The 27,400-nt window shown below is 56.5% G+C and overlaps 1 protein-coding gene across 1 annotated transcript; it reads left to right on the forward strand.

Moving 5' to 3' along the window:
• The first annotated feature begins 5,007 nt into the window (after positions 1 to 5,007).
• On the forward strand, positions 5,008 to 21,535 carry HSPB7 (heat shock protein family B (small) member 7). The gene is made up of 4 exons (XM_044996626.1): positions 5,008 to 5,291; positions 9,613 to 9,770; positions 13,644 to 13,777; positions 19,590 to 21,535. The coding sequence occupies exons 1-4, from the start codon at positions 5,008 to 5,010 to the stop codon at positions 19,773 to 19,775; spliced, it is 762 nt and encodes a 253-aa protein (XP_044852561.1). The 3' UTR covers positions 19,776 to 21,535.
• Positions 21,536 to 27,400: the final 5,865 nt, after the last annotated feature.

Below are 27,400 nucleotides of genomic sequence, written 5' to 3' on the forward strand. Positions count from 1 at the left end.
ATTTACAGTCGCTGTTCAAAATGTCCTTGACAAGTCAACCGGAACCACCTGGGCTGGAGTCAGTGGGAGTAGCAAGGGAGGGTTCGTCCCACTAGTGCCCGGAGCGCAGGAATTTTTCGACGATACGGTTTTCCATCTCTAAACACCACCTCATCGAAACCGAAATGTTCCTGGGAAAGGGCCAATGTTGATGAATTTCCCATTTCAAACACTTTGAGGGGAGGGGGTGTTTTCCATTTCAAAACCAGTTTTTCAGGTGAAAGTGACCTGATTCCATTTTTTGTTGTTGTTGTTTCAGATTTTTAGTTTGAGAAAATTTTCAAGATGAATTTTTTCATCTCACTTTGGGATTGGAAATTTTTTGGCATCTCAAAAGTTCTTATGAGATGGGAAAATAATTTCCCCCCCAGCTCTAGCTAGGAAGATCCCAGGGAAAACTCTTGGTAATGTGGCCCATTGCCTCCCATCCAGATCCCCCACTGAAGCAAGGTCACCGAACAGTCCTGGTCCTGACCCCGGCTCTGGTGGGGTTTCTTCCAATGTGACTAGGATGACTGACAATAGGGGATCTGCCAGGAGGCAAGAATCCGGATGTATTCAGCGACGCTCATGTGACAGATCGCCATGCCATAGCAGTTCTGCCACAGAGACACAGTTCAGCTCAGTTCTCAGGGAGGTTTTTGCTTTGTTCTTGTCTCTTCAGGAGCAGCGTTCGAGGTGTATTAAAGAACCGACTTGGAGCAATGAAAAGCCTGGGGAGTCGCTGCTCTAGTCAGTGTCTGCTCGCTGCAGGGGCTCAGCGCCTGTGAACGTCAGGCCTTCGGTGTCTCAAGTCAGGGTCCCAAAACTGAGCCAGAAATCAATGACTCTTTTCGAACATATTGGCCCGAACCACTCTGTGCCTCAGTTTCCCCACAATACTAATCCACCTCGTGAGTTGTGAGGCTTCACTCATGCATTGCCAAATGCTTTGAGCTTGCTCAGGAGTTAACCTGTCTACCCCAGGGAAAGGAAATCCACCTGTGCTGTCATCCTAAAGCACACCAGGAATCCAGCTCCTGGCTCTTCCCCTGTGCAGGTCTCAGTCACCATGTCTTTCCTCATGGATTCGCGGCCCCACCCCCTCATTCTGGCCAGAGGGGAGCGGGGTCCTGAGGGGGTTTGGTAACTTGGGGTTACGGTGTGGAAGGGTTGCTAGTCACTCATGAACCTCTTCCCACCTCCTCCCAGCATTCTGGGCTCCTTAACCTCAGCGCACCGGGCAGACGGCTCGGGGTTTCCCAGTGAGCAGGGAGGAATGGCAAGCAGCCCAATGGGAGGAACTGCAGCCCTTAATGAGCGGGCGCCGACTGACTCCAGGAGGAGTGAGAGTGCCGCCTCGCACAGGCGGAGGTCAGCGATGGCTCAGGCACCACTTGCAGTTCTGCCCCTGATCACAGCCGGGAGCGGCTGTCTCCACAGACGTGCAGCGCCTAGTGCACCCCAGGGAGCGATGTGGGATCTGGACACCAGCCAAGCCCTGAATGGAACCAGATGGCCCCAAGATACGGCGTCAACACCGAGCACCAGCCGACCCTGAAATGCAACAGCAGCCCTGGGCCCCAACAGGGCCTGCGGTGTGGGGAGGCTCGACCAGGAGTTCTCAAACTTCACTGCACCACGACCCCCTTCAGACAGCAAAAGTTACTACAGGATCCCAGGAGGGGGGATTGAAACCTGAGCCCGCCAAGCCCCGCCACCCTGGGGGAGAGGGAGGGGGCAGGGGAGAGAGGGGACCCAAAGCCCCACCACCCCAGGCAGGGGGCCTGTAACCCGAGCCCTGCTGCCCCGGGCTGAAGCCCTCAGGCTTGGGCTTTGGCCCTGGGTCCCAGCAAGTCTAAGCCAGCCCTGGCGACCCCATTAAAATGGGGTTGTGACCACAGTTTGAGAACCGCTGCTCTAGACACCACTAAAGCCGACGCAGACTCTGGACCCCAGCAATTTGTGCCTGGAGACTATGGTGATGGGCCCTCTCCAAACACCCCAGAAAGATGTTCTCATGGTTCCCCTCTGAGAACCTGGTTGGAGCCTTCAGTCACCAGCCCTGGCCTGGTGCTCCAGCCGGTACCCGTCACACCACCCTGTACCCCAGCACTTCAGCCGGTACCCGTCACACCACCCTGTACCCCAGCGCTCCGGCCGGTACCCGTCACACCACCCTGTACCCCAGCACTTCAGCCGGTACCCGTCACACCACCCTGTACCCCAGCGCTCCGGCCGGTACCCGTCACACCACCCTGTACCCCAGCACTTCAGCCGGTACCCGTCACACCACCCTGTACCCCAGCGCTCCGGCCGGTACCCGTCACACCACCCTGTACCCCAGCGCTCCGGCCGGTACCCGTCACACCACCCTGTACCCCAGCGCTCCGGCCGGTACCCGTCACACCACCCTGTACCCCAGCGCTCCGGCCGGTACCCAGCCCTGGCGGGTGTGGGCAGTTAGTCCTGATTAATGCCAGAGACAGCAAGATCTGAATGGGGCCTCCTGACAAAATCTCTTGGATTTTGTTCTGGGTTTGTACAGTACCTAGCCCCCTGGGGACGTGGGCCATGGTTGGGGCTCCTGGGCAGGAGTCGCTCTCACACACACACACACACACACACCCCTCTCCCTGCCTTCCTCAAGAGCCTGCCTACAATTTTGAGCCCCTTAGGAAATAAATTCCCTCAGCGCCTGGCAGGATGGATGTGAAACCCTGCAGCACCCAGGCGCATCACCCCCACCCACTCCTGCTGAATGCTGCAGCGTTTTACGAGGGGCTGCCAAGCAGAGTGTGGGATGGTGGACGTTCCTTATCCCAGCCTTTCAGATACATCCTACTCCTCAGGGGACTGGTGCCGGTTCTGTCAGTGGTGACCTGGGTGGGTTCAGACATCACTGGTTGTGTTTTGGGAGGTCAAATGGAGCCTACATCTCAGCATCACTTGATCACGGAGCAAGACCATCGGTCAGCCCCAGATGTTCTCCAGCCTCAGTCTGGATTCCCCCCAAACACCCGCAAACCAGGCAGTAAGTCTGGCCTCACCTTCAGCTCCATAAGGAAACCCAAGATGTGGGGGAGCTGGGCCTGGTTTCAGCTCCCGGGAAGGGACAGGCCTGAACCAGAACCCCAGATTCAAACCCACTGGGGGATCGGAATTTCACAGCCGGCCATTAACTGCGTAACAGGCTGAACAAAGAGCCCGGCTCAAACCTCGCCCTTTCCCCATGCCGTCGGGGGGTTGGGAATACAGGCTTTTTCCAACATACGTCCACACTGCACATGCGCGATAGCAGGGCTTGAGCTCGCACGCTACAAAGAGCAGGGCAGACACAGCAGCTCAGCCTCTCGAGCCCGGCCGACTGCCCGTGCTCCAGCCTGGGCTCACATACCCACAGCGCTCTGGTTAGCACGCTAGCTCACGCCCTGCTAGTGAGAGTCTGTGGACCCAGGCTAGGAGGCTCGCTCCCCGCTGCAGGGTTAACACCCCCAAGTGACTTAGGAGCCCAGGTCCAATTTTCAAAAATGATTTAGGGCCAATTTTAAAGGTATTTGGGTGCCTAGAGATGCCTTAGGCACCCAGTGGGATTTTCAAAAGTGCCTAAGTAGTTCAGGTGCCTAATTCCCATAGGCCCCAAAATACCTTTGCAGACTTGGCCTTCGGGTCCTTTGGCGCCTAAGTCCCATGAGATTTAGGCTCCTAAGTCTCTACGTGACTTTTGAAATGGGACTTAAGCTCCCAAGTCACTTCATCCTTTTTGAAAATCTTACCCCGGGACTACTCCAGAAGCGAGCCCATCAGTGGAGAGGACTCATGATTTGTCACCATTATAAATCCATAGAACGGACACAGACACCATCTCACAGGCTTTCTGCTCCACAGCCTGCAGGGCCTGGCGACGGGCGATGGGCTGGGCCAGGCCGCAGGGGCTGTCAGCGCTGAGGCCTGGGGGAGATGGAGGAGAGGCAGAGCGCCGAATAGCAGCGCGTGTGTCTGGGGGAAGGGAGACGTAAGGAGAGGCAGAGCAGAGGGGAAGGGGAGGGGGGTATGTGGTGGGGTGAATGCTGGCCTCGGATTGTTCATCCGGGGCTGACACAAGGCAAAATACCCACGACAACCTGTGGCTCTGGCCCCCGCTGCAATTACTCAGCATCTGGATCTCCTTACGTCTCCCCTTCCCCCAGACACACACGCTGCAATTCGGCGCTCAGCCCGCAGCCCTGCTGCTGCCCAGCTTAAGGGCTCTCAGCATTCCCCCAGCTGGGCTGTGACATGCCTCCAGGCCTGGCTCATCGCTCTGGGTAATGCACAGTCCCAGCACGGGGCAGACGCACATTCCAGCCCGCACATTTTAGCAGCACGGACATCAGCCGCATTCCTGGAGCGGCCGCAGGGTGGGTCAGCAAGCCCTTTTACCAGGCTGAGAAATAAAACCTTAAATGGTTGAAGGATCGGCTAAGTGAAGGGCTGGGCAGACCCAAAGGGAGCCTGTCAGACAGCAGTGGGGGCAGGGGCTGCACAAGCTCCCCTCTCCATACAACCCTCCCCGTGCACCCCAGTCCTGATCTGCTGCTCCCCCAGTCCTGCCGCTGCTCCTCAGGCCTGATCTGCAGTAACTCCTGCTCATAATCCAGCCCTGAGCCCCCCACCACGCTCTGCTTATGACAGCCCCCCGGTATCTGTGGACACAATAGCCATAGTCTCCCTTGAGCAGAAAGAGACACTTTGGGAGGCAGTTTTGTGCTCCGGACAGTCTTCCCCTGGGGCTAAACTGGATCCTGTCAGCGTGGCCAGGAGAATGCACAGCACCATGTCCTGCAGCAAACAGCAGGGGCACCTCATCCCCGTGGCCAGCACAACCATTACATAGACACCCCCCCCCAAAAAAACCAGACAACCAGGGCGCTCAGCTCCTAGGAACAACCCCAGGCCATGCCAGGAGAGGGAGAGTCTCCCACGCCCTCCGTCCCGTGGAGACGGCTCATGACGCCGGCAGGGGACGCTGACATGAAGGGAAAAGGCTTCTTCACGAGTGCCAGAAAGAAACACTTCTGGAGAGTCAGGGCGGCCGAGAGCCACGGCCTGCGAGGCGGCAGCTGCACGGTCTGTCCTGGGGCACCACTGACCTTTCTGGGCCAGAACTCATCAGCCCGGAGAGCGTGGCAAACCCAGTGGGGTGGAGGCCGAGGGCCGGAGCTAGGCCGCAGCCGTAGCCAGCGCAGCAGGGCCAGTCTCCCCGCCGCAAAGAGCGGGACGCTGACCCTTTGGTGAGGAAGCAGGCTCAGCCGCTTGGCTAGGGCAAGGACAGCAAAGCTCCCCCACTTGCTGCTTTGAAGCATTAGGACCAAATTCGTCTCTGGAGCCACCCTCACCAAGGAGGGGTTTGGCCCTCGGCGTTGACTAGCTCCGGGCCCCACTGCTGCCGATGGGAGTTCTCACTCTGATGCCATGGGGCTCAGCTTTGGCCGCGACTGGGGAGCTGCATGGCTAGAAACGCTCTAAAAGCCCCAGCTAGTACAGACATCTTGGGCCAAACGCTGCCCTAGGCCGTACCCCCCGGCACACGCCTGATTCTCCACTGCCTTGTGTTCAGCACAGGGATACGTGACACTCCACAGCCATGCCGGCAGAGTGTAAGTCAGGGCAGAATCCAGCCCGTCGTCCCTCAGCAGGCTTTGCTCCCACCAAGTCACGCTCCAGCTTCCCTGCCTCATCGTGCTGGTAGGAACACCGGATCACCCCATGGTCCATCTAGTCCCTTGAGCTGTCTCCGTCAGTAGCCAGCACAAGCTGCTTCAGAGGAAGGCTCAAGGAACGCAGGATGAATATGGATTAACCTGCCTCTAGAGGAAGGTCCTTCCTGACTCCTGGCAGCTAAGTTTGGCCGATGCATTGAAGCAGGACGGTTTTAAAGAAAAATCCTATCTTTTGTAGCCCATTATCTCTAGAAATGTCTGACACTAAACTCTTAGCATCTGCAATGTCTTGTAGCAATGAGTTCCACAGATTAATTATATGTGGTGGAGGCAAGTGTTTGATCAGTTTTAAATGTATCACCTTTCAATTTCAATGAATATCCCCTTGTTCTTGAGTTATGAGTAGAGGTAAACAGAAGCAGCCAGTTTCTCTCCTCTAGATTCTTCCCTGTTTCCATACCTCCATCACTTCCCCTCTTGCTGGGTTTCCTCTCTTAACCAAACAGTCCCACTCTTTTCACTCTCTTCTCTGCCATTTTTCCCTGCCTCTAATCATTCTCATTCCCCACCTCCGAGCTCCCTGTAATCCTGCTCTGTCCTTTCGGAGATGGGGTGACCAGCTCTGAATGCAGTGTTGCAGATGATAACACCCCATTGATTAACAGAAGGCACTGTAGCAGGGGGGTGGGGGGTATCACCTTCTGGCTCATCGTAGCATTGGGCTTGTAGTAAGAGGGACACAACCAAAGAAAAATCTGGATTTCTAGATTGCCCTAAATCCTCCAGTATGCCAAAGCCCTAGATCAATGACATGCAGCCACCTCTGGGGTGAAGGTCAGCTTCTATCAGTGTACTGCACAATGGGGGAAGAAGACATTTTGTGTGAAGAAAGTAGGGCAATGCCACTGTTGGTGTTACTAGGCATAAATTTAGGTAACTTAAAAAAATGGCTTTGGGCCTATGTAAACCAAAGTACTTTTATGTAAAGTGCTTTTGTTAGCCTTACTAAACTTTTGTAACCTTTTGTGCTATGTGCTAACTGCTGGCAGCTGCAAGGCCGGTTGGCACTAAATGCAGCCAATACTAAATAAAACAGGCAAAAAGCAAATGCTGTAATTAAAGTTATAGGCATAAAAAAGTAGCCCCCACACAGTAAAAAAGTACAAATAAAAAAAAAAACAAAGGGGGTATAAATACTGGAACCCCGCCTGCGTGCGGGTGTGCAAAATTTAAAATTGCTATTTCTCCCTTGCACCCTTTTTTTTTAAGCTCAAATAAACTTGGTTTGCTTCTCCACCCTGGTGTGTTAATTAGTGCAACGCACACCAGGCAATGAACCCTGCTGTTGCCCCCTCGGGCCCTCTGGGCCGGCAACAGTTTTGGTGTCCCTGGGTGGGCTTGAGGCTGAAATTTAGCCTTGCCCGGACTCCTCCGACGGCCGGTGGACGACGGTCACAGCCGACACCCAGCGCGCACCGGTGCCTTTACCGGGGGCCTCGGCAGAGACGCGTCAGGCCGACCTTGGAGGACACAACGGTGCAACGCGCTCGAGTAGTGGAGAAGCTGCTGCGGGCGACGGTGAGGAGCCGGTCCCGTGGATAAGGTAGGGACAGTCCAGTGGTGTGGACTTTTGCCCGAGGCTGGGGACGCCCAGCCGTTGTAATTCCCGTTAGACGATAAAGCGTCCTATAATGGGTCAAGGGCATGCCCATGGTATGGGGCAGGGACAGGGTATGGCCGGTAGGGCAAGGTGTACGCCCCTAGAATGCATTCTAGCGAATTGGAAGGTGTTTGGTTCGGATCCAATGACTAAGAGTAAATTAAAGAGGTTCTGTACAGTTGACTGGCCTCAGTATCAGCTAGAGAGCCAGGAAAGGTGGCCACCGGAAGGATCACTTAATTACAACACGATCCTTTACTTTCTATCCTTATAATCATGGAAAATCCATCTTTTGTAGTTAATAAACTTGGTTTTGCTTTATCTAAACCTAGTACGTGGGAGTCATACCTTGGGGCAGAAACCTGTTGCATATTCCTCTCCACACGGAGGGAGGGGGCAGATTTCATGAGCTGTACAGTTCCCTGTGCAGCACAAGACGGTATAATTTTGGGTCTATACTCCAGAGGAGGTGCGTGCCGGAGGAGCTGGGAAGTGCCATAGCTGAAGCCTTCCTATGCAGGGGCTGGTCAGAGCGTCTGCATGGAACTGCAGCTGGGTGCGTCCCTACCTGTATGTGTGCTGGTGAAAGTGCAGGCTGAAGCCTGGAGGGCTTGGCAGCTTGTTCCAGCAGTACAGTGCAGAAGGGAGCCCAGGCTGGTGGATCAGGGGGGCTCAGTGGTACCCCAGTTCCAGGTGGCACCCCGGGGGGAACCCATCACTACTGCCAAGTCTTTTGGCACTCCCGAGTCATTCAGCGCAACCATCGTAACTATTGTTCTTTCACCACCGGGGGGCTGGGATCTTTAGTCCACCTCCTCACAACGCCGGATGCCTGGGCCCCGGGACTGCCTCAGGAGAGTCCCAGCCCTTGTTTCAAGGCCCTGGTGCACAGATCCTCTTCCTCGCTTTCAGCCCAAACTCTCCGTCAGGGTTTGTTGCCTGGCGCACTCTCAGCCCCTTGGCAGACCTAGATTCAGTCTCAGTCTCAGGCCTTCTTTCAGGAGCTCTCACTATTTCTTTCCCAGGGCCTGCTGCCCCTCTCTTCCCCACCCTAGCTCCTTCCCTACCTTGCAGCTCCATTGTTAGAGATCCTTTAAGCTCTCTCTACCTGCTCTAAATTCTCTCTTCTGGCCACACCTCCCCAGGAGCAGAAGCCTCCCAGCTGCTCCATAGCGCCCCAGTATTAATCCATCCTCCTTTTTGTGCCCCGGCTCATGCCAATTCCTTCCCCAACCGAAGGAGTCTCAGCTCAGAAGGGGGCTGAGTCGCTCTGTGACAATCATCAGGTTCATTTATGACCTAACTGTGCCTGTTGGATAAGGAGCAAAAGGCAGCCAGTAACCTGCCCTTCCTGTTTACCCACTGCCTCTGGAAGGGGCCGCTGCAGAGCCCAGACCTCCCCTCCACAATACTAACCTCACCTTGCACCGTACCCTGGGACATTTCCCAGGTGCGTAGGGACAAGCAAAGGCTGGCAGATGGGAAAAGTCGGGTCATCAAGGAAAACGGTGCCAAAGCCTGGCTTCTATTCCTGGCTCTGCTGTCGGCTTGCTGGGTGACCTTGGGCCAGTCCCGTCCCCTTGCTGTGCCTCAGTTTCCCTGTCTAACACAGATAGCACACACCTACCTCCCGTGAGAGGTGAGGTGTTTGCAGACCCTCAGACGAGAGAAGGGCATTATTCATGCAGCCGTGTGTCCCATCGTCCCCCAGAATGGACATTATACTATGACAGCGCTACACATCCCTTTCCCATCAGAGCTCACACGTATCGCTCCCTCACACGCTTCCTTTTTTTGGGCCATCAGCCCACAGCAGCCTGGTGCTGCCAGGAGCCAGCGAGAGCTGCATTATCCAGGCCGGCTGGAATGCCAGCAATGAGATCAGATTCCTCCCCGCTGTGTTTGTTTGGAGCCCTGGTGGAGGGGAAAGTTTCCACGGCCGCCAGAGTGATGCAGAAGCACCTAAATTTAGCCTGATTTCAAGAGAGCTGGAAGGCAGCCTAGAACCTAACGGGGCTTTATAAGCCCATCAGCTGCTTCTGAGTCGTGCTGGCTCCATCCACCCAGCCTGCTATAAAGGGGACAGTGGCAGGGACACCCAGAACAAGCTCCGATTCCCATTTTCATCCAGGAGGAGAGACGAGGATTCCCCCACACACACACCTGTGGTTGGTTGATTGGTGGGTTGTTTCTCCTTCCCCCGCCCTCCACAAGGCCCTGGAGGTGAACGAGCTTGAAATCTTCCTCTGCCTTCCGCTCGGAGCGCAGTTTCCACCAGAACTCCTCGCCCACCCCCGCCCGGGAGCAGCACATGGAGAAAGCCCGCGGGCTGTTCGGCGACGACTTCGGGAACTTCCTGAGGCCGCGCACCGAGCCCCTGGTGTTCCCAGGCAAGTTGGCACCTGCCAGCGGGCGCGGCCCGAGATCTGGTGGCATTGATCGCGCGTGGGACGGGAAGGGGGGTGGGGGAAGCGGGCAGTGGTGGTGGCTGGAAATCAAGGGTGTTCGTTGGCAGAGCGATCGGGTGGTTGCTTCTGTCTATGGGGGTAAAACTTGCTTCTACTGAACAACTGTCTAGTCTCCCAGTTGGTCTTTTGTGCACGTCCCTTAGCACTAAAGGGCTTTTTTCCTCACCGCCATTCTTACCCCAGCTCCTGAAGAGTCACCATGAGGCTGGACCATGGGCTGGTGGAGGGAAGCTCCCGGCCCCTCTAGTTCTCTCCTCCCCCAGCAGGCCGGGCGGTAGGGAGCGGAGCAGGAGGGCCGAGTGTGGAAGAGCTCACAGACACGCCAGCCTCAGCTGCCCCCAGCAAGAGGCACAACAGAGCAAGCTGAACCAGGGGGCCTCTCACACCTACTCTATTGCCAGGTCTCCCAGCAGGGGGTGCTCTAGGGGAGGGCTCAGGCGCGTGGGCATAGGGAGGCGCTCATGGCCATTCACATCCCAGCTCAAGATGCTGGCTGGGGGGGCTCCCAACTTTTCCAGGCCTGCCGGGGGTGCTGTAGAGATCGGTAGGGCAGTGTAGGGGCGCTGAGAGCCGCTGCAAGCCCAGCCTGTCCAAGCACAGGGAGTTGGACAGAACAACATGGAGCAGCAACTGGGGAGTCATGACTCCTGCAGCCAGAGACCTGGGCTCCGAGGAGGAGTCAGCTGTGGGGGGGGAGAAAGTGTCCCGACCTCCCAGCATGGGGGATGTTTCCTCTGGGCTGCTTGTTCCCAGCATATTCCCCACCTATTTTCAAGGGGAAAAGCAGGAAGTCAGGAATGGGCAATGCCAGCTCTCAGGGAGGCTACTCGGAGACACACGATGGGCAGAAACTTTTCCATGCTCCCCAGCAGCGGATGTTCTAGGAGCACTGGCCATGGGGCTGCGCTGCAGGGTGTGGGGCAGGAGTGCAAACCGGGGAAGAGCTCCCAGACACTCCAGTCCTGATGGAGGCGCTACCCTATGGGAGGTTGGTGAGGGGCAGACCTATGTGTAAATGCATTGGCCGTGCAGCTGCATTGAGGGAGACCCCAATGGGACATCAGAAGTTGGTGGGCTCAGGAGGAGAGGAAACACGACCCCTTCACTCCCCCAGAGATTGCCTTGACAGTGTCTGCAGAGCCTCCTAATCCTTGGTTTGCCACTTTACATGTGGGAAAGAGACCGCGTCGCCCATGCTATGCTGGACTCAGCGAGACAAGGGATCCGGGCTTGGCCCCGGTTGCTGGGTGTTTGTACGGGACTCATTGAGGGGATGCCCATTGGGTCAGAGTGCAGCTGGCGGCTGACAGACCCTGGGAACCTCCCAGTGTTTCTTGTAAGAGCACTGGGACAGCCCGAGCAGGTGTTCAATGGGACATCTGGTGGGAAATGGCGGGAATTGAGGCAGCCTTGGTTTCCATGGAGAATAGGGGGCTGTCAGAGGAGAAGGGGTGTTGTCTGAGGAACCACCTCTGTGCCCTCACCAGCATGTCAGCGGCGGGCAGGGGCCTTACCCTCATGCCCCTGATTTCTCAGCGGATCTGTATGGACAGGGAAGGGGGACAACAGAAAGAGCCAGAGGAATATAGAGGAAAACTTCTGCTCCCATCTCAGGGGCCCTCTGAAGTGTTCCAGTAGAGAGAGTCCATAAGGGACAGGACAGACCAACTCTACGAAAAAGCATTTGGGGAGATTTATCTGGCTAAGTGTCCCCGAGGGGCTTTGATGGTTTTCACCAGCCTGGGCACAAGGGACGTTTCCTTCGCCCAGATAGCCAATGAAAGCAAGTCTTGGAGCCAAAAGTCCTTTGTTCAAGAAACCAAAAAAATCCATGTTGCGAGGAAACAGAAAGAGAACCAATGTCACATGACTTACCCAGGCAACCAATCCCACTGGGGCACATTGACCTCTCTGCAGGGGTCTGTGCGTGACTCAAGCGCATAAGTGACGCATGATGGGGCCCCCTGCACCGGGGTGAAGTCCACCCCTACTACCGAACAGCACCGGGTCCAGGTGAACAATTCATAGGCAAAGGGAAGGCTGGAAGTTCTCCATAAACTGTTTATTGGGTGATTTTTGCATAAAATGGACAAATTGGTAAAAATCGGGGTGCGAGTGTGGGCAATTCACAGACAGGAGCGGGGGGATGAGTGGTTTGCTGGGAGCCGTTCGATTGAGTGAGGACAGACTCAGCCCCGGAAAACACAGCTTTTTATTGCCTGACCAGATAACTGAGCACAGTGGGACTCCAGCTAACGACTGCAGCAGAACCGTCCCACACGGGTTTTGTACAAGCATCACAGCTGAGCCTGGGCCCACCTGGCAGCCATCAGTTCCAGGGGTGGCGAAATAATGCCATTGCCCCCCACCACACACAAAAAGGACAAACAAAGCTGAGAACTGCAAACTCATCATAAGGCAGATCCTGGTGTTGAAAGCTGAGCTTGAAGCACAACATAGGAACAGAACTGCTGCCACTTACTCCAGTACAAGTCCATTGTCTCCAATGGACTTATTCCAGATTTACACCAGTGGAAAGTGAAAGCAGAATCAGGCCCATTACACTGCACTATTCTGTAGTGGTGATCCTAAACATCCCAGCTTACAACAGGGACCTGCCGCACAGCTGGGGCCACTGCTGTGGAGGACTGTGGTATTTCTTTTAGAGGGAAGTTCCCAGAGTAAAAACAGACTAAATCTGGGCAAAACTGGGGTTGGTGAAAGAAGGAAAGTGAGCTCGTTTCAATGTGCAACTCCTTGCTGAAGAGACCTTCAATGTCAAAGCAAGGGCAGAACCCACCAGCATTACCCTGGAATAGTTGCATCTGAAGGTTTGGAGCGCATGAAAACTAATACAAGGAAATAATGCATAATTAACCCATGGAACTCACCGCCACAAGACTGTCATTATGGCTAACAGCTCAGTAGGATTCAAAAAGGGTTTAGACATTTCTGTGGATTTGGGAACATTCAGCTACCTTAATGAGGATAAAAATGCATATGAAGAATACACTTATGCTCAGGGCCTTTGCCAACCACTAACTTGGTTCAGGAAGAACTTCCATGGATAGGTTACACCATAATTGTCCAATACAGGGTCTTACACCCCTCTCTGAAGCATCCTGTACTGGCCACGGTCAGGCAGGCTACTGGCCCAGACGGACCATTGGTCCGATTGTGGCCGTTCCCTTACTCCTATGTGAATCTGGTCATTGCAAATGCAGACGGACAGTTAGATGCATAACTGCCACCTTTGCTTGTGCAAATGCAATCACAGTAACTTTGTGCACAAATCAAGCACACAACTGCACAAGCAATTTTGCACATGCGCTGTTCAATGAGTCTCTTTGCACAAGCAATTTTGAAAGTCAAGTCCTTGGTTTTCCAACCATTCTTCCCCCCACTGCCATAAAGAGACATACATCTTTAATAGTACTGACAATCAGAACCCTTTTCTGGTGAGTACACGGCTCCAGGCTGGGGTTACCGACAAGGCGAGAGGGGTCCACTAATACTGATCCAAACTCCATAAAAACTCCCTCTGACTTCAGTGGGTTTGGGATCATGCCCAATATCTAGTGGTGGGGACAGGGAACCATCTTCCCTTGCTCCAATCAAAGATAAGAAACCCTCCCAGATTTCCATACCAACCTGTACAGCTGCATACGGCAGCTCCTGATAAAGAGCTGGATTCCTGTGTCACTCTGGGATGGGCCCTGATCCACCCCAGGCACAGGGAGAAATCCCTGCACAGGGATCAGGAGTGATTCACTTTGTTCTTTCCTCTCCCCGCAGCCCGGCCAGGCAACATGGGGAATATTAAGACCCTGGGGGACACCTACCAGTTTGCCGTGGACGTCAGCGACTTCTCCCCCGAGGACATCATTGTCACCACCTCCAACAACCAGATCGAGGTCCACGCCGAGAAGGTGAATGGCTCCACCACAGCGGCCTTCCATGTGCACAGAACAGGCCACTCCCTCAGCCCATAACGCTCCCTCTGCCCTGGGTGGAGCTGTCCCCTTGACGGAGTCGTGGGCACGGTGGGCAGGACAAGACAGGGGTACAGTCCAAGCCCCAGGCCATGTGTTCATCCAAAATTCAGTGACCCTGTCCCAAATCTCCACCCAGACCTCAGCCCCGAGCTCAGGCTGAGCCGGACCCTGCGCCCCCACCCCCACAACTCAAACCCAGCTGTAAACAAAGGGCCTTCCCCCAGGGCAGCCCTGCAAGTGGCCCCTCACCCCAGTTTCCTTTCTGAGTCCCTACCAACTTGGCAGAAGCTTATCCTAGCCCCTCAATAGTGCAAACGATCCCTAACCCCCAGTCCCAAAACCGTCCAGACCACCCCCAGCCCTTCAAACCTGGCTTCATTCTCACCAGACTTCAGTGTCTTCTGCCACGCCACCAGCCCTCTGCCAGGACCCTCACCCCAACCCTTCTTTCTGGGGTGCAACCCTGGTCTTCCCAGGGGAACCCCCCCACCGCCTCTCTGCTGGGAGCATCCCTCGCTCCCCCTGGCCCTCTCAGTCCAGTTCTCCAGCAAGGAGACATCAGTGGGTAAGTCCCAATTGCCTCCCTGTCTTTGGCCCTCAGTCCCAGCTCCAAGCCAGCAGGCATCTCGCTCTGCCTACCTCCCGCCCTGGCTCAGACCCCCTTGCTGCATTCCTGCCTTCTCCCTGAAACCACCCTCTCTCTAACAGCTCTGTCTCCTGCCAGCCACCTGATTGGTCTCTTCATTGGCCCAGCTGGGAACACGTGGCCTGGAACAGGATCCCTGAGTCCAGTTCCTTTAAATGGGCCTGTTACCCCCAGCTCTGCCCCTCCGTCTGAAACCAACCCTGTCCCTTTTTTGAGGCTTAACCATCTTGATCTTGGGGGATTTCCAGGCCAAGCTCTACACCTGAACCCTGCGGGTCTGGCTAAGGTCAGTTCAGTATCTGGGGCTTGGGGTGCTTGTCCCAGTGGAATCTTCTCGTTTACACTTTTAACAGCTGGTCCTGTGGACTTCATTGGTCAGGTCACCACACTGGGACACCTGTGCCCCTGCACCACCACCATGGGGGTGGGATAGCTCAGTGGTTGGAGCAGTGGCCTGCTAAACCCAGGGTTGTGAGTTCAATCCTTGAGGGGGCCACTTAGGGATCTGGGGTAAAAATTGGTCCTGCTAGTGAAGGCAGGGGGCTGGACTCAATGACCTTTCAAGGTCCCTTCCAGTTCTAGGAGATTGGCATATCTCCAATTATTACCTATTTCCCAGCACAGATCGCTGCCCCAGGATGGAACAGGGCGATGTGCTGAGCGAGGGCTCTGCAGGAGATTCTGCAGCAGGCAGGGCAGGTTCTGTCCAGCATCTGGGACTCAGAGCTTGTGTGCGGAGCAGGTGTGCCCAGTTCTGGTCCACTTATGCCAGTGGGGCTGCATTGACTTCACTAGAGTGGCTGGCGATTTACATGTCTGCGAGACCAGAATCAGGCCTGATATGTTACCCATCAGAGGAAGCATTGGAAAGCTGGGTCAGATCATAAGAACATAAGAAAGGCTGTACCGGGTCAGACCAAAGGTCCATCTAGCCCAGTATCTGTCTACCGACAGTGGCCAATGCCAGGTGCCCCTGAGGGAGTGAACCTAACAGGCAATGATCAAGTGATCTCTCTCCTGCCATCCATCTCCATCCTCTGACGAACAGAGGCTAGGGACACCATTCTTACCCATACTGGCTAATAGCCATTTATGGACTTAGCCACCATGAATTTAGATCCCTCCCTTCCCACAGCTCCCTCTCTCTGCGGGTACTTTGGGAAGCCTGAGATTGCTCCGAGCTGTGCTGCACACACTGCCCCATTTGATCACTCTAGGGTGGCACCTGGCCCAAGATGGTAAACGCTGTTATTGCCCCAAAGTCAAGTGCCACCCTTTTGTGGCAGCTGGAATGACAGCTACCTTCTCTGTACCCTCTACCATCCCCCCACCCCCCCGCCAGCACCTTTGGGGGCAGAGTGCGATGGGTGCTGGGAGATGCCATCCCAGAGCGAACGCAGGCTGGCGTCTCTGTACCTGCTTTGGAAGTGCCAGAAGACCTGGGCATGGATCTCCTCTCACATATGCTGGTGTCATGCCGCTGACTTCAGGGAAGTGACTCCTGATTTAGAGGAGAATCCACCTGCCATCAGTTCTTTCCTTTCTTTAACTCCTCTCCAGCCGCTCCAGGGTTTTCCTCCTGGCACGTGGGCCCCGTTCCCAGGCCTGGATCGTCCTTCCCACTGCAGCTCACTGCAGCAGCTGCCAGGACCACCACCTTGCAGAGCTCCTGGACTACTCCAGAGTGCAGTTAGCAACAGGCCGGCTGGCTCAGGGGATTGTTACTGGGCTCCAGATCCTTTTGCCTGTCGCTGGTTTGCACTTGACGCCGGGTGCTGAACGCTAGTTTCACCTGATCCTTTTCACCCCACCAGATTCAGTTTCCTCACCCACCCCTTGGAGATCCTTCTCCACTCACGTCTCTCTTCTCTTCCCACTCTGGGCCTGGTGTCTTCTAGCATCCAGCCCTTTGGATGGCTGGTCTCACCTATTAGGCATCTTCTTTCCACTTCTTCAGAGTTCCCCCTTCTTTTCGCGGCCAGCTCCCTTCCCATCTCACCCTCAGTAGCCCTCACATCCAAGCTGACCTCACCTGTTCTCTTGGCTTTATCCTAACTGCGGTTGTGAGCTGCCTTCGGGGCAAGGAGCATGTGGTATGGAGTGTGCATAAGGCACCGGGTACAGGGCTGTGTCACTGATTAAAGGGCAGTTTGGAGGCCATCATGTGACATGAGTTTGATGGGTCTCGGGAAGGACCTAAATCACACCACCAGCACTGGCAGCAGAGACCAGCACAGGATAGACCCTTAGACTATGCATGCTACCCTCTCCGCCCCAGAGGAGGTCCCTCTAGGGCAGCATCAAAGCACACTGGCAACGGGACAATACCGGGAAACTTGCCCTGCGACTGCCCAGGCTGCGCCCGGTCTGGGGATATACAGGGCATGGGGACAACATTCTCCAGCACTGTCACCTCTCCCTGGTGCTAAATTCATTATCAGGCTGGCTGGTACATACTGATCTTCTCTGCCATTCAAGGGCTCTGTGCTGTTCGTGTGCACCGACATCTGCTTGCTCCGAGGCCAGGTTCTGGGGACACTATGTTCTGGAGAGTATCCATGGAGATAAGGTGCACTGTGTTTTAAGGATGTGCTCTTAATCACTCCAGTGGGAGCTGCAGAATGATGTAACCTTCCCCAGACTCTATTGTGCTTCCATTCGGACGGCAGCTCCAGCCTCCTTGTTTGGAAACACCTCCGATGCACTATCTGGGTGGGTGAGGGGAGAAAGGGAATACGCAGCTACTGCAGCAGGAGCCTCTTCCAGCAGGAGGCGCTGTCGTGTATGTTGCAGGAGCTCTGGCTAGGAAGGAGCTCTCAGCTACTCCAGTCCCGGCCTCTCCCAGCAGGAGACACTGTAGAGAAAGGTGCACAAGCACTGGGTATGGGGAGATTACAGCCACAGCCACCCGAGCCCCTTCCAGCAGGAGGCGCTGTAAGGTAGGATGCAGTGGCTGTGCACAGGAGTACAATCAGCCCCATACAGCAGGAGGCGCTGTAGAGAGCGGTCTGGGGAGCTCACAACCACCCCAGTCTTAGCCTCTGCCACTAGGAGGTGCTGTGAGCTACAGCTGCCCCACAGCCCTACCCCCTTTGACACTCCCTACAGTGGCACCTCTTGGGAGAGGCTGGTTGCTGGAGTAGATGTGAGCTCCTCCGGGCCGAGAGCTCATACGCAACCGTTGAGGCTGCACACAACCTGTGAGAGCAACGCCATCCGCTCCAAGAGGCGTGTGTGGAGCCGGCCCGGCAGTGCCTCTGCAGACGCACAGACGGGCCTTCCCCACAATAACAGGCCTTTGCTCATCTCCAGCACCTTCCGTCTGTGCTCTCCAACCAGGAACGAATGTAGGGTTGCCAGGTGTCTGGTTTTCGACCGGAGAGTCCAGTCGAAAATGGCACCTGACAGTGTCCGGTCAGAAACACTGACCGGACAGCCGAAGTCTGGTTGCCGCTTGCTGGGGTGCCGGGATAGTTGGGGCCAAGCAGGCGGACAGACGGGCTCTGCAAGGGGATCGTGGTGTAGAGCCAGGAGCAGCAAGCGGCCGTGCCCTCCTCCTTTACTCCCCCAGCATGTGCTCACGTCTCACACGCTGCCGCCTCCAGTGGCAGCAGCAGCAGCACCAGGGATGCGCAGCGAGAGCACACGCCCAGGAGCAGCCCAGGCTCCACTGTCCCGTCCCCCCACCCGCTCCCACTGCTGCTCCTGCCCCGCGGCCCCTGGCGAGCCCCGGACAGTGACCCTGCCACGCCGCCGACAGCTCCCACCTTGCATGGGTGAGTAGCCAGGACAGGGCACCCCTCCCCGTCCTCTGCACACCTGCTGTGCCCCCTGCCCAGCATCTGGGGCAGCTCGCGGAGAAGGGGGTCCGTGCTCAGCCCCGGCAGGAGAATCCCTGCTGCCCTGGGTGGAGGGGCTCCGCCTGCTGCTTGGTGGAGGGAGCAGGCTGCGAGCAGCATTTCACCTCACTGCTGACCCCCGCTGACCCCCCAGCCTAGAGCCGTTGTGTCCCCAGCCAGCCCCTGCGTCTACAAAAGCCCCATGCACCCTGCTCCTCCAGTGGGGCCGCCTTGGCTCTGAGCCTCACCCCCCTTCCCGGGCCTGCACCCGCCCCACCACACACACCCCTTTGCTGGGCCTACGGCCAGCTCCCCTCTCCCTCATTCCCCAGGGGAAACATGGAGCCCACAGTGCCCCACACCCAGATCCCAACACCCTGAGATTACCATGTGCTGTATCCTCGCCTCCGGTGGGTATATGGGGGGGGAAGGGTCATTGTGTCAGTATTGGAGTTTAGTTAAAGGTCTTTAACTTTTTTAGGAACCTTTGGGGGGGCGCTGGAGGTTTAGCTCAGAGGAGTCAGTATCCCCCCTTCTCCCCACATTCTTCCCTCCCTCTCCCTCCTCCCTCAGTGATGTGTCTTAAAGAGGGTCCTAAATACCCGCTGCCTTGTTGGGGTTATTGCGGGACTGGCCCCCTGGGTCCTTTTCTCTGTCCAGCACAAAGACGAACGCTTCCCCTCATCTCAGTGTGATCTAGGGGAAGGGGTCAAGAATGCACTTTTCAGCCAAACTGAAAACGCAGCCAGCGAAAGTCCATGTTTTGCTCTCCTTGGCCAGAGGGGAGAGGGGGAATCGGAGCAGGCTTCTGGGGCTGAAATGCATTTGCTGTGTTCATATTTCATGGCGCCCAGTCCTTGTGTAGTAACGACCGGTATCCCGGCTGTTCTCTGCCGAAGGGTTGTCATGGCACCAGGCTTTTCTATGCCAGCTCTGGTTCAGTGCAGGGGTCATGACTCTGTCTCCCTCCCTACCCACTCCAAGCCACTCAGGTGCCTCCCGCCAAACCTGGGGAGCAGGTAAATCTGATGAGAAAGCGCAAGGAGCAGGGAAGTGACTCACACAAGATCGCAAGCAGGGAATGGCAGAGCCAGCACAGATGACTGCTTTCCCTGCTCTTCTCCCACTGTGCCCTAAAGAAGCAACCTCCTTTTGGCCCAGGGGCCACCTTCCTTCACCCATGGCCTGGGGCAACGAGCACCGTGCCAGCCCGTGCTGTAGCCACCAGCGTGACCCACCTCTGTTTCTTTCTCCCTTCCAGCTAGCCGCAGATGGGACCGTCATGAACACCTTCACCCACAAGTGCCAGCTGCCTGAAGACGTGAACCCCACTTCCGTCACCTCTGCCCTGGGCGTGGATGGCACCCTCACCGTCAAAGCCAGGCGGCACCCAGCCAAACACACAGAGCACGTCCAGCAGACCTTCCGGACTGAAATCAAAATCTGAGTGGCTGGCGCCGGGGGGGCGGGCGGGGGGGAGATAGGGGGAAGCAGCTGGCCTGAGATGCCCTAGAAACGACTCTTTAAAGAGCAGCTGGGGCTTCTTTCAAAGCTTCAACAAAAGCAAGGGACATTGGGCCAAATTCTGATCACAGTTACCCCGGCATAGGGGCAAAGTCACTGGGGGCCAGATCCTGAGCTGCTGTCCAGCAGTCTGACCCCAGTGACTTCGTCTGACTGCAGCGAAGTCCGGGCAGCGATGCACATTTCCACCAGCTCAGGAGCTGGCCCCGTGAGTTCTGCCGTTGGCTCCCAATCGGCCCCTGCGCCTGACTCTGATGAGAGAATGATTTAGCCCTGGCACCACTTAGGAGTTTTGCCATGAACTTCAGTGAGAGCCGGATTTGGCCCTGGCTCCTCTGGATTTACACCAGCGTAACTGAGATCAGGATCTGGCCCGATGGGCTTGTGCTGACGCGACTGGGAGGGAAGTTTAGCCCCCAGTGTGTAACCTGGAACCCTTGTCCCAGGCTAGTAGGTGTAGCAGGTTGTCCCACCCTAGGGAAGTAGGCAGTGAGGTCCTGAGCTGACCGAGGGCCAAGCCCTCCGGAGGTTCAAATAACAATCTCTGTATAGGGAGATCCAGGCATTCACCTTATTCATTTATAAGACTAAATTCACTGGGCCTGATTCTTCTCTGACCCTGGTTTTACACCGCTGTAGCCCCACTGAATGGAGTTACTCCTGATCTACACCTGTGTGAGAGGAGACTCGAGAGCACTGACTTCGGCGGAGCTTACCCCAGGGATGGATTTGGCCTAATGAGAAGAACTCGCCAGTTTCATCCCTCGGACTGAGCTCTACCTGAGAGAGATGGGAGCAGAAGTGTTTCTGCGCATAAGGTTTCTCCACCTTTCCCAAGAGACATCAGCTGCTCTGTAAGTGGAAATCCACTGGGAGGGGTGATAAGAAGGAAGTCCCGGAGCAGCAGAGCTGTGCAGCAGGGGATTTTACAGACACCAACCAAGCCTCACTACAGCCCTGAGAGTTCAGTAAGTAGCACTGTGATCAGGTGCCAGGCTTTAAGACCCTGTTTTTAAGATGCACAGAGCTATTTTGCTGACTCACCATGGCAGCCAGAACAGGTGGGTCTCATTAGATACAGTTCAGGACTATAAAAAGCGCCAAGAAAATTAGAGGCGGGAGGGAATCTGTAGGAACAGCTTGAGAGGGAGTCTGGGTTATGATTTATTTATATTTGTAAGTACAAGTGCCGCCTCAGGAATTGAGGAGCAAATCCCAGGAGGGTGAGTCTGCCCAGAACCAGTAGTGTGAGTGCTGGGAGGGGAATCATTCCTGTTTATACAACCGTTAATCCCGTTCCTCAAGGCACAAGTCGGAGCCGGGAACAGAACCTAGGAGCACCAGACAGCAGCCCCAGTGCCCAGCAATGGACTCAGGGTCACCGAAGGATTCCAACATGGAGCATGTGTACAGATGGTGCAGAAGAGAGAGGGGCAGGGACAGACACATGGAAAGGGACACCATTTGGCAGAGTCTAGGTTTGACAGCTCTAAATCCAACTGTAGCCAGGGCCCCACACAAAAGGCCGGGAGGAGCCCACGGGACCAGCTGAGCCCTGGTGACTCTTCCTCCCAGTGGGCCTGTGTCAAGCGTGATCCATACACACACTGAATAAAGGGATGGAGCCGATCACACATAGGGGTTGGGAGGGAGGGGGCTGCATTTCCCATTGGCCCTACGCTGGAGTTATTCTGTATATAGATTGGTTTGGTTTGTTATAAATGATTGGTAACTCCTGACTGCCGCATCCTCTTGGTTCATTGCTGTTGCTACTGTCTGCCCCCGGAGAGCCTGGGGAACGGGGCAGAGCCGTGACACCCCCAGTGGCTGCCCCTGGCTCCTCTCCTCTCGGCCACCCCGTACTAAGGAGCGCCCCCCCCCCCGCCGTTCTCACGCGCTGCGCTGGAAGCGTTTTCTCGTCAATCCAGCCGTTCTCAGGACAGAGGCGTCCGGGTCTCCCTATCACCAAGGCACAGCTGGGCCCCTTCTCGCCACTGCTCTGTGAGCGACATGCAAGGAGTGTGGGGAGCCTGAGCCCACTGGGGCTGCCTCCATCACAAACGCCCACCTGGGCACCCTCGACAGAGGGACTAGAGATCGAATGGGACATTGAGCCGGAACGTGGGGTCCTTGCAGAGCATCCATCAGAGCAGGGACCCTGCACTGCCATTGCCTCTCCCTGTTCTGGTCCGTCTCCAGCGCTGGCAAGCCTACAGTCATTGATCGTTCAATAGCCTCTTTTCCCACATACTTGGGCGTTCCTGGGCAGGCAGCCGGAGGGCTGGGCCCTGTTAGGAGTCAACACCCTAAGCAGGCATCAGCAGCCAGGGCTGTCTCTGCAGCTGGCTTGGTTTGGGCTGACAAACCGGTTGTGCCACACGCTCCTGTGGCTGTTGGGGGCAACAGTACAGGGATCTGGCCGGCCCATAAGGAGGGTCAGGGTGTCGCCACTGGTGGAGTGGCTTGTTCCTTACAATCCCCTTGAGATGACCCCCCCCCCAGCTCGGGGCTCTCATGACCATCACCGGGAGCTGCGGAACCCCAGGGAGTTTGGGGCTGATGATGGCCACAGAGCTGGACAAGCCTGGCCTGCACCTTGACAGAGCCACCTTTGCCAGCGGTACCCCAGCACCAGCCTCCACCCTCACGGCACGTACTGTGTCCGGCCAGCTCGCCAGCGTCCCACGGAGCCCCCGAGATCAAAGCACTGAACTCGCCCGTGGAGTCCATGGACAAAGTCTGGGCTGCCTGGGCATCCAGCCAGCACCCCCGAAACTCTCCAAGTCTTGTCTTACCTGCACTGAGCACACACCCCTGCACACGCACGCTCACACCACGCAAAAACACAACCAGAGAACGAGGCCAGGCAGCAGCAGGGCTCCAGGCCAGGCTTGAACCCTCCCATTGGAGAGAAGCCACTTGAGGGCCTTCATAGTGCAAGCTGGCCTCGAATTCAGCCCACCATGGTGCCCTCGGGCGGAGCTGCTGGCTCAGAGTTCTCCTCTGGGCTCTGGACATCAGTGCAGGGATGGTCCCAGGGCGAGGGGTGTTGAGCTGATCCCCCAGCTCAGGTTTCAGATGCCCCAGGTACCATCCTTGAGTCATAACCTTCTGCCTAGTCGCTGTCCCCGCATCTCTGGCCATGCTCTGCCTCTCAGCGGTGCCTGGGGCTGGCTCGCTGGGGGCGGGGGGCTCTCGCTGATCAGACAGTCTCAGGTGGCTGCAGCCACGGCACCCGTCGTGCCCGCTGCTGTGGGTGGCGTGGGCAACTTGCTGCCCTCCATCCTTGCTGCCGTGCCCTGTCGAAAAGTTTATTCCCAGAGCGGATGACTCACTCCTTCCCCTCCGGTCTATTTCCGAGCTCTTCACCTCAGCTGTTGGAATGGCTGGGACGCAGGCCCATCAGAGACACTGGAGGGTCAAACCCCACCCGATTCACCCAGGGGAGCAGCCAGGGCGCCAGGAGCTGCAAATGGCTGTAACGCTGCCCCCACCCTCTGCAGAGAGCCCCCAGCTCCACGCTTGGACGCAGCCGGGGGGGGGGGGGGGGAATAAACTCCCGGATTCAGCCAGAGCAGCCTGGATAACTAGTCTGAATTCCCTTGGTGAGATCTCCTCCCCGACCACATCCCCACCGCTCCCCTGTGACCCTTCACTGCTGGCAGAGGAGTCTTTCACCCCTGACTCCCGTGTCGTCCCCCACCACCACCATCGGAAATGTTGTGGGTGCTGAGAATTTCTCTTCTGCGAGATGCGCTCCTTGCCAGTTGCGATGAAGCGGCAGGGATCAGTAAAGCAAGCGGGTGGGGCTCCCAGGAGAACCCCCAAGTCTCTTTTCAGCTGATACACTGGGCATCTTTCCCTCCTCCCCCGCCAATGCTTAATAGGGTGGATTAGGATGTCACAGCAATGGCTCCCAGCTGGAAACCGAGATCCGACCAGAAATGGCCAAACCCCGACATGAGAACATCCCCACGAGCAGGGGCTGGTCGGGGGAGGGCTGGAAACCCACTTCAAATCCCACCTTTCTCACAGGCTACTTGGATTTCGCCCCTTCCAGAGAGGGACCTTCGAGCTAACCCAGGTCTTCGCCTTGCTTTGCCCCAGGGTTTGCCCTGCTTGCCAGGTCCCATAGGAGGTCTTAGCCAGCCAAATATCTCTTCCGCCTGGCCCCCTCCCACAGACAGATGGGTCCCAGTAAGCCAGTGTCTGGGCTCCCCCCTCAGACCACGGCATCTGGACCCCCGAGATCTTCTGGCTGTAACCAGTCCTTGGGGTATAAGAATGAGGGTTAATTCCACACGTGGTCCTAAGGAGGACACAGACCCACCCCCAGCTGAGCTCTGGGCTGACCTGGGACTGCAGGAAGCAGCACCAAAGAGCTATGCCAAGAGACCATGAGAGCTGTGCAGTGATGAGAGGGGGCTTCCCCCGCCCCCCGGGAGAGAGCCCAGCTTTAACTGTCCCGTCTCCTGGCCCCGTGGGCTCGCTGGGTAAGAAGGAAGAGAAACAATTTGCTTCCCTGCGTGGGCACCAGGCCTCCGTGCAATGCTGTTTGGGTCGGGCCATGTAAGGGGAAGGAGGCTGCTATAAACCTGTCGGTTATTTATAATCCGTGGGGCTGGACGGGCTCCCAGGAGAAAGGCAGAGATGGGCTCAGTTTGCAGGCCTGGGCGACGAGCGAGGGGAAGGGGCAGCAGCCGGCCCAGGCGCAGCCGGCCCAGGCACAGCCAGGGGGATTAGAGCCGTGAGACACTCGAACGGCACGTTCAGTGACGTGGGCAGCCCTGGGACCCACCCCGAGGGAGCGCAGGGCACGGCCCCCTGCCAGGGCAGACGGCTCACCCCACCTTATGACCAGGGGATTTTACTCACAGGCAGCTAGTGGGGGGGCTGGAGGGGTCATTAGGCTCAGTGCTGGGAGCTGGGCCGCTCTCTGGTTTCAGTCACAAGTGCAATGAGTTTGGTGGTGCTCACAGCAATGTCTAGCTCCGTGTCACCACAGAGCAAAGCCAGCTTCCCACACACCCTGCCCAGCCGGCCCTGCGCTGGAGGGACCCCTTCTACAGCTCCGGGGGGAGTTCCAGCTCTATGGCCCATTCAGTCCTTGGCCTCTTGACTAAGACTGTGGGCAAACGGGGCCAGTCGGTACCAACTGCGGGGTGCATTTTGGGAGGTGGATACCTGTAGGGTAGAGACAAGAGCCAGGCAAGCTTTGGGATTGGTCACCTGAGTCAAGCACTGTTGTGCCTATTCTCTGAATGGATGAGCCGTTTGTTTACAAACTGCTTCCACCCAAAACGAAGTGAGTTTCCTGATTAATTGAATCTCAGCTCTGGGTGCAAAGTTCTCTGTTTGCAAACGGTCCCTCCAAACCCAGCACCAGCCACGCGAAGATTGGCAAGCTGTGGGTAATACAGGGCAGTGAACTGGCTGCATCCAAACCCGGGTTTGCATGTGGCTGGAGACCAGATTTTCTCTCTCTCTCTCACACACACACACGCACACACACACCCTGCCTCGCTCTAACTCAGGCTTTGTCTACACAGGGGCTTTTCTGCAGTTTCAGCTCCCAGTATAGTTGCACCAGTGCAAATGTAACCCACTGGGGAGTCTGTTACATGCCCCACACCCCCATGTCCAGTCTCCCAAGGATGAGTCCATTACAGCCCCAGCTAGGGAATTTTAGCTCAAGCTGTAGCAGTTCGTGCTCTCAGCTGTGGAGGTTCCCGAACCTCCCTGGTGTGTCAGCCCCTACACAAAGCCCTAGTGTAAACAGGCCACACTGGTTTAAAGCAGGGCTAAGAGCATCAGTGCAAACTGCAGCCACTTTGTCTGTTTGCATTTGGGGTTGGCCATCGATGGCTGAAATCCCCAGGACAAACTGGACCTGGGACCAGTGCAACTCATTCTCGAAGGTCACCAAACAGCCATCAGCTAACAATAGCTTTGGGTCACTAGCACCTGGGAGGTGGAGGGTTGGATCCAGATTCGGTGGGGCGCTTCACAATCCCTATCACTATTTATTATCCAGAGCCAAACCTTGTCCTTCAATAATGACATGAAACCAAACCCTGGATCCAAACTTCCCCATTTGGATCCAGATTCCCTTTGCAGGGACGGGCGAGTCTCTCCAGGATCTCGAGGGAGACAGAGTTCTGAGTTTGCTCCCCTGTGAGTTCCCGGAGCTGACAACAGGCCGGCAAGGTGACCTCTGTGTGTCAGAGCAGCAGCCAGAATACACCCACGTCGGGAGGCTGCCGGGACTTTCGTCAGCTTTTTAAAGGGTGAAGCTGGATCCCTGGCAGCCCTTTGTTTTGTTTTATCTTCATTTCCACTTGTGGGGGTTAAAATTAGAAAGTGAGGCTGTTTGCCCAGCACCCTGGAGACACAGGGCCTGATTCTGATCTCACTGATGCTGCTCCTGATTTACCCAGGGCCAGCTGAGATCAGACTCCAGCCGGGCGTTTGTCCCCAATACTCCTTGCTCACCATCCGAACTGACCTGGCGCGTAGTCCCCAGCGCAGCTCCAAAAGGCAACAAACAGCATTTTCTTAAGTGTCTGGTTTTGCTTTGCTAGTTTAATTCTGAGCAGACCTAGTGAACTTTAAGGCTCAAGAAAGGGAAGAATTAACAACCCTGGAGTCAAGCAAGTGACGGATCCCATATATAGCTGGGCCAAAGGCTTGAACTGCTAACCCACAGCCCCTGGGACCCGCCCCGGCCCCATATTCCTTACCTGCAGACCCAGGCTATTCTGGGCCTGTCTCCCCACCAGCCAGAGCTCAGCTGGTTCTCCTCCACCCTGACCTACAGCGCCCCCTGTGATGATCTCTTGGGCTCCCCACACATACCACTGCCCCTCCGTCCTGTTGAGTCTATCGGGGTCTGTCTTCATCTCTGAGCTGCTCTGCACTAGCGTTCTCACCTCTGAGTTTGGGCTTGAGTGTTGCCGAGATCTCCCCCCACACACATCCGGACACCAAAGCCCTGCAATCCCGAGTCAGCTGGCAAGGTCGGTGTGTGGGGCAGACATCTGAGTGTGGCACTTGGACACAACATTCAAGGGCTGCTAGTCCGCTAATGCCTTCCCAGAACCGCACCCCATGGCCAGGGCCGGCTTTATGACCCGCGGGGCCCAATTAAAATACTCGGCGGCGAGGCGTCCACTCTGGGTTTTCCGCGGCACCAAAGGACCCCCCGCCGCCGAAATGCCACCGAAGACCCTCGGAGCGGGGCCCCTGCCGCCGAAATGCCGCTGAAGACCCCCCGGAGTGAGGCCCCCCTTAGGCGCAGGCACGGGGCCCTCTTCGGCGCGGGGCCCAATTCTGGGGAATCGGGTGAATCAGCTTAAAGCCGGCCCTGCCCATGGCCTACCTGGCCATCGACCTATTCTTGGCTTGCTGACCGGAGGCCACCCAGCGCTGCAACAGGACTGCCCAGCACCCTGGTGCCCGGTTACACACCACTGCCAGCCGCAGCGACAATCAGCCTCTCTTTCCTGCTTCCTCCGTCCCGCTCCCTCGCTCTGCCTTTGGCCCTGCTTT

The sequence above is a fragment of the Mauremys mutica genome, chromosome 21, assembly GCF_020497125.1.
Source record: "Mauremys mutica isolate MM-2020 ecotype Southern chromosome 21, ASM2049712v1, whole genome shotgun sequence".
Classification (NCBI taxonomy): Eukaryota; Metazoa; Chordata; order Testudines; family Geoemydidae; genus Mauremys; species Mauremys mutica.

Excerpts from the sequence above, each read along its gene's own strand:
- HSPB7 (XM_044996626.1), top strand. The coding sequence starts at position 5,008 with ATGACGCCGGCAGGGGACGCTGACATGAAGGGAAAAGGCTTCTTCACG. Across the intron at positions 5,292-9,612 it reads AGCGGGACGCTGACCCTTTG|CTTGAAATCTTCCTCTGCCT; the intron begins GTGAGGAAGCAG and ends GAGGTGAACGAG. Across the intron at positions 9,771-13,643 it reads CGAGCCCCTGGTGTTCCCAG|CCCGGCCAGGCAACATGGGG; the intron begins GCAAGTTGGCAC and ends CTCTCCCCGCAG.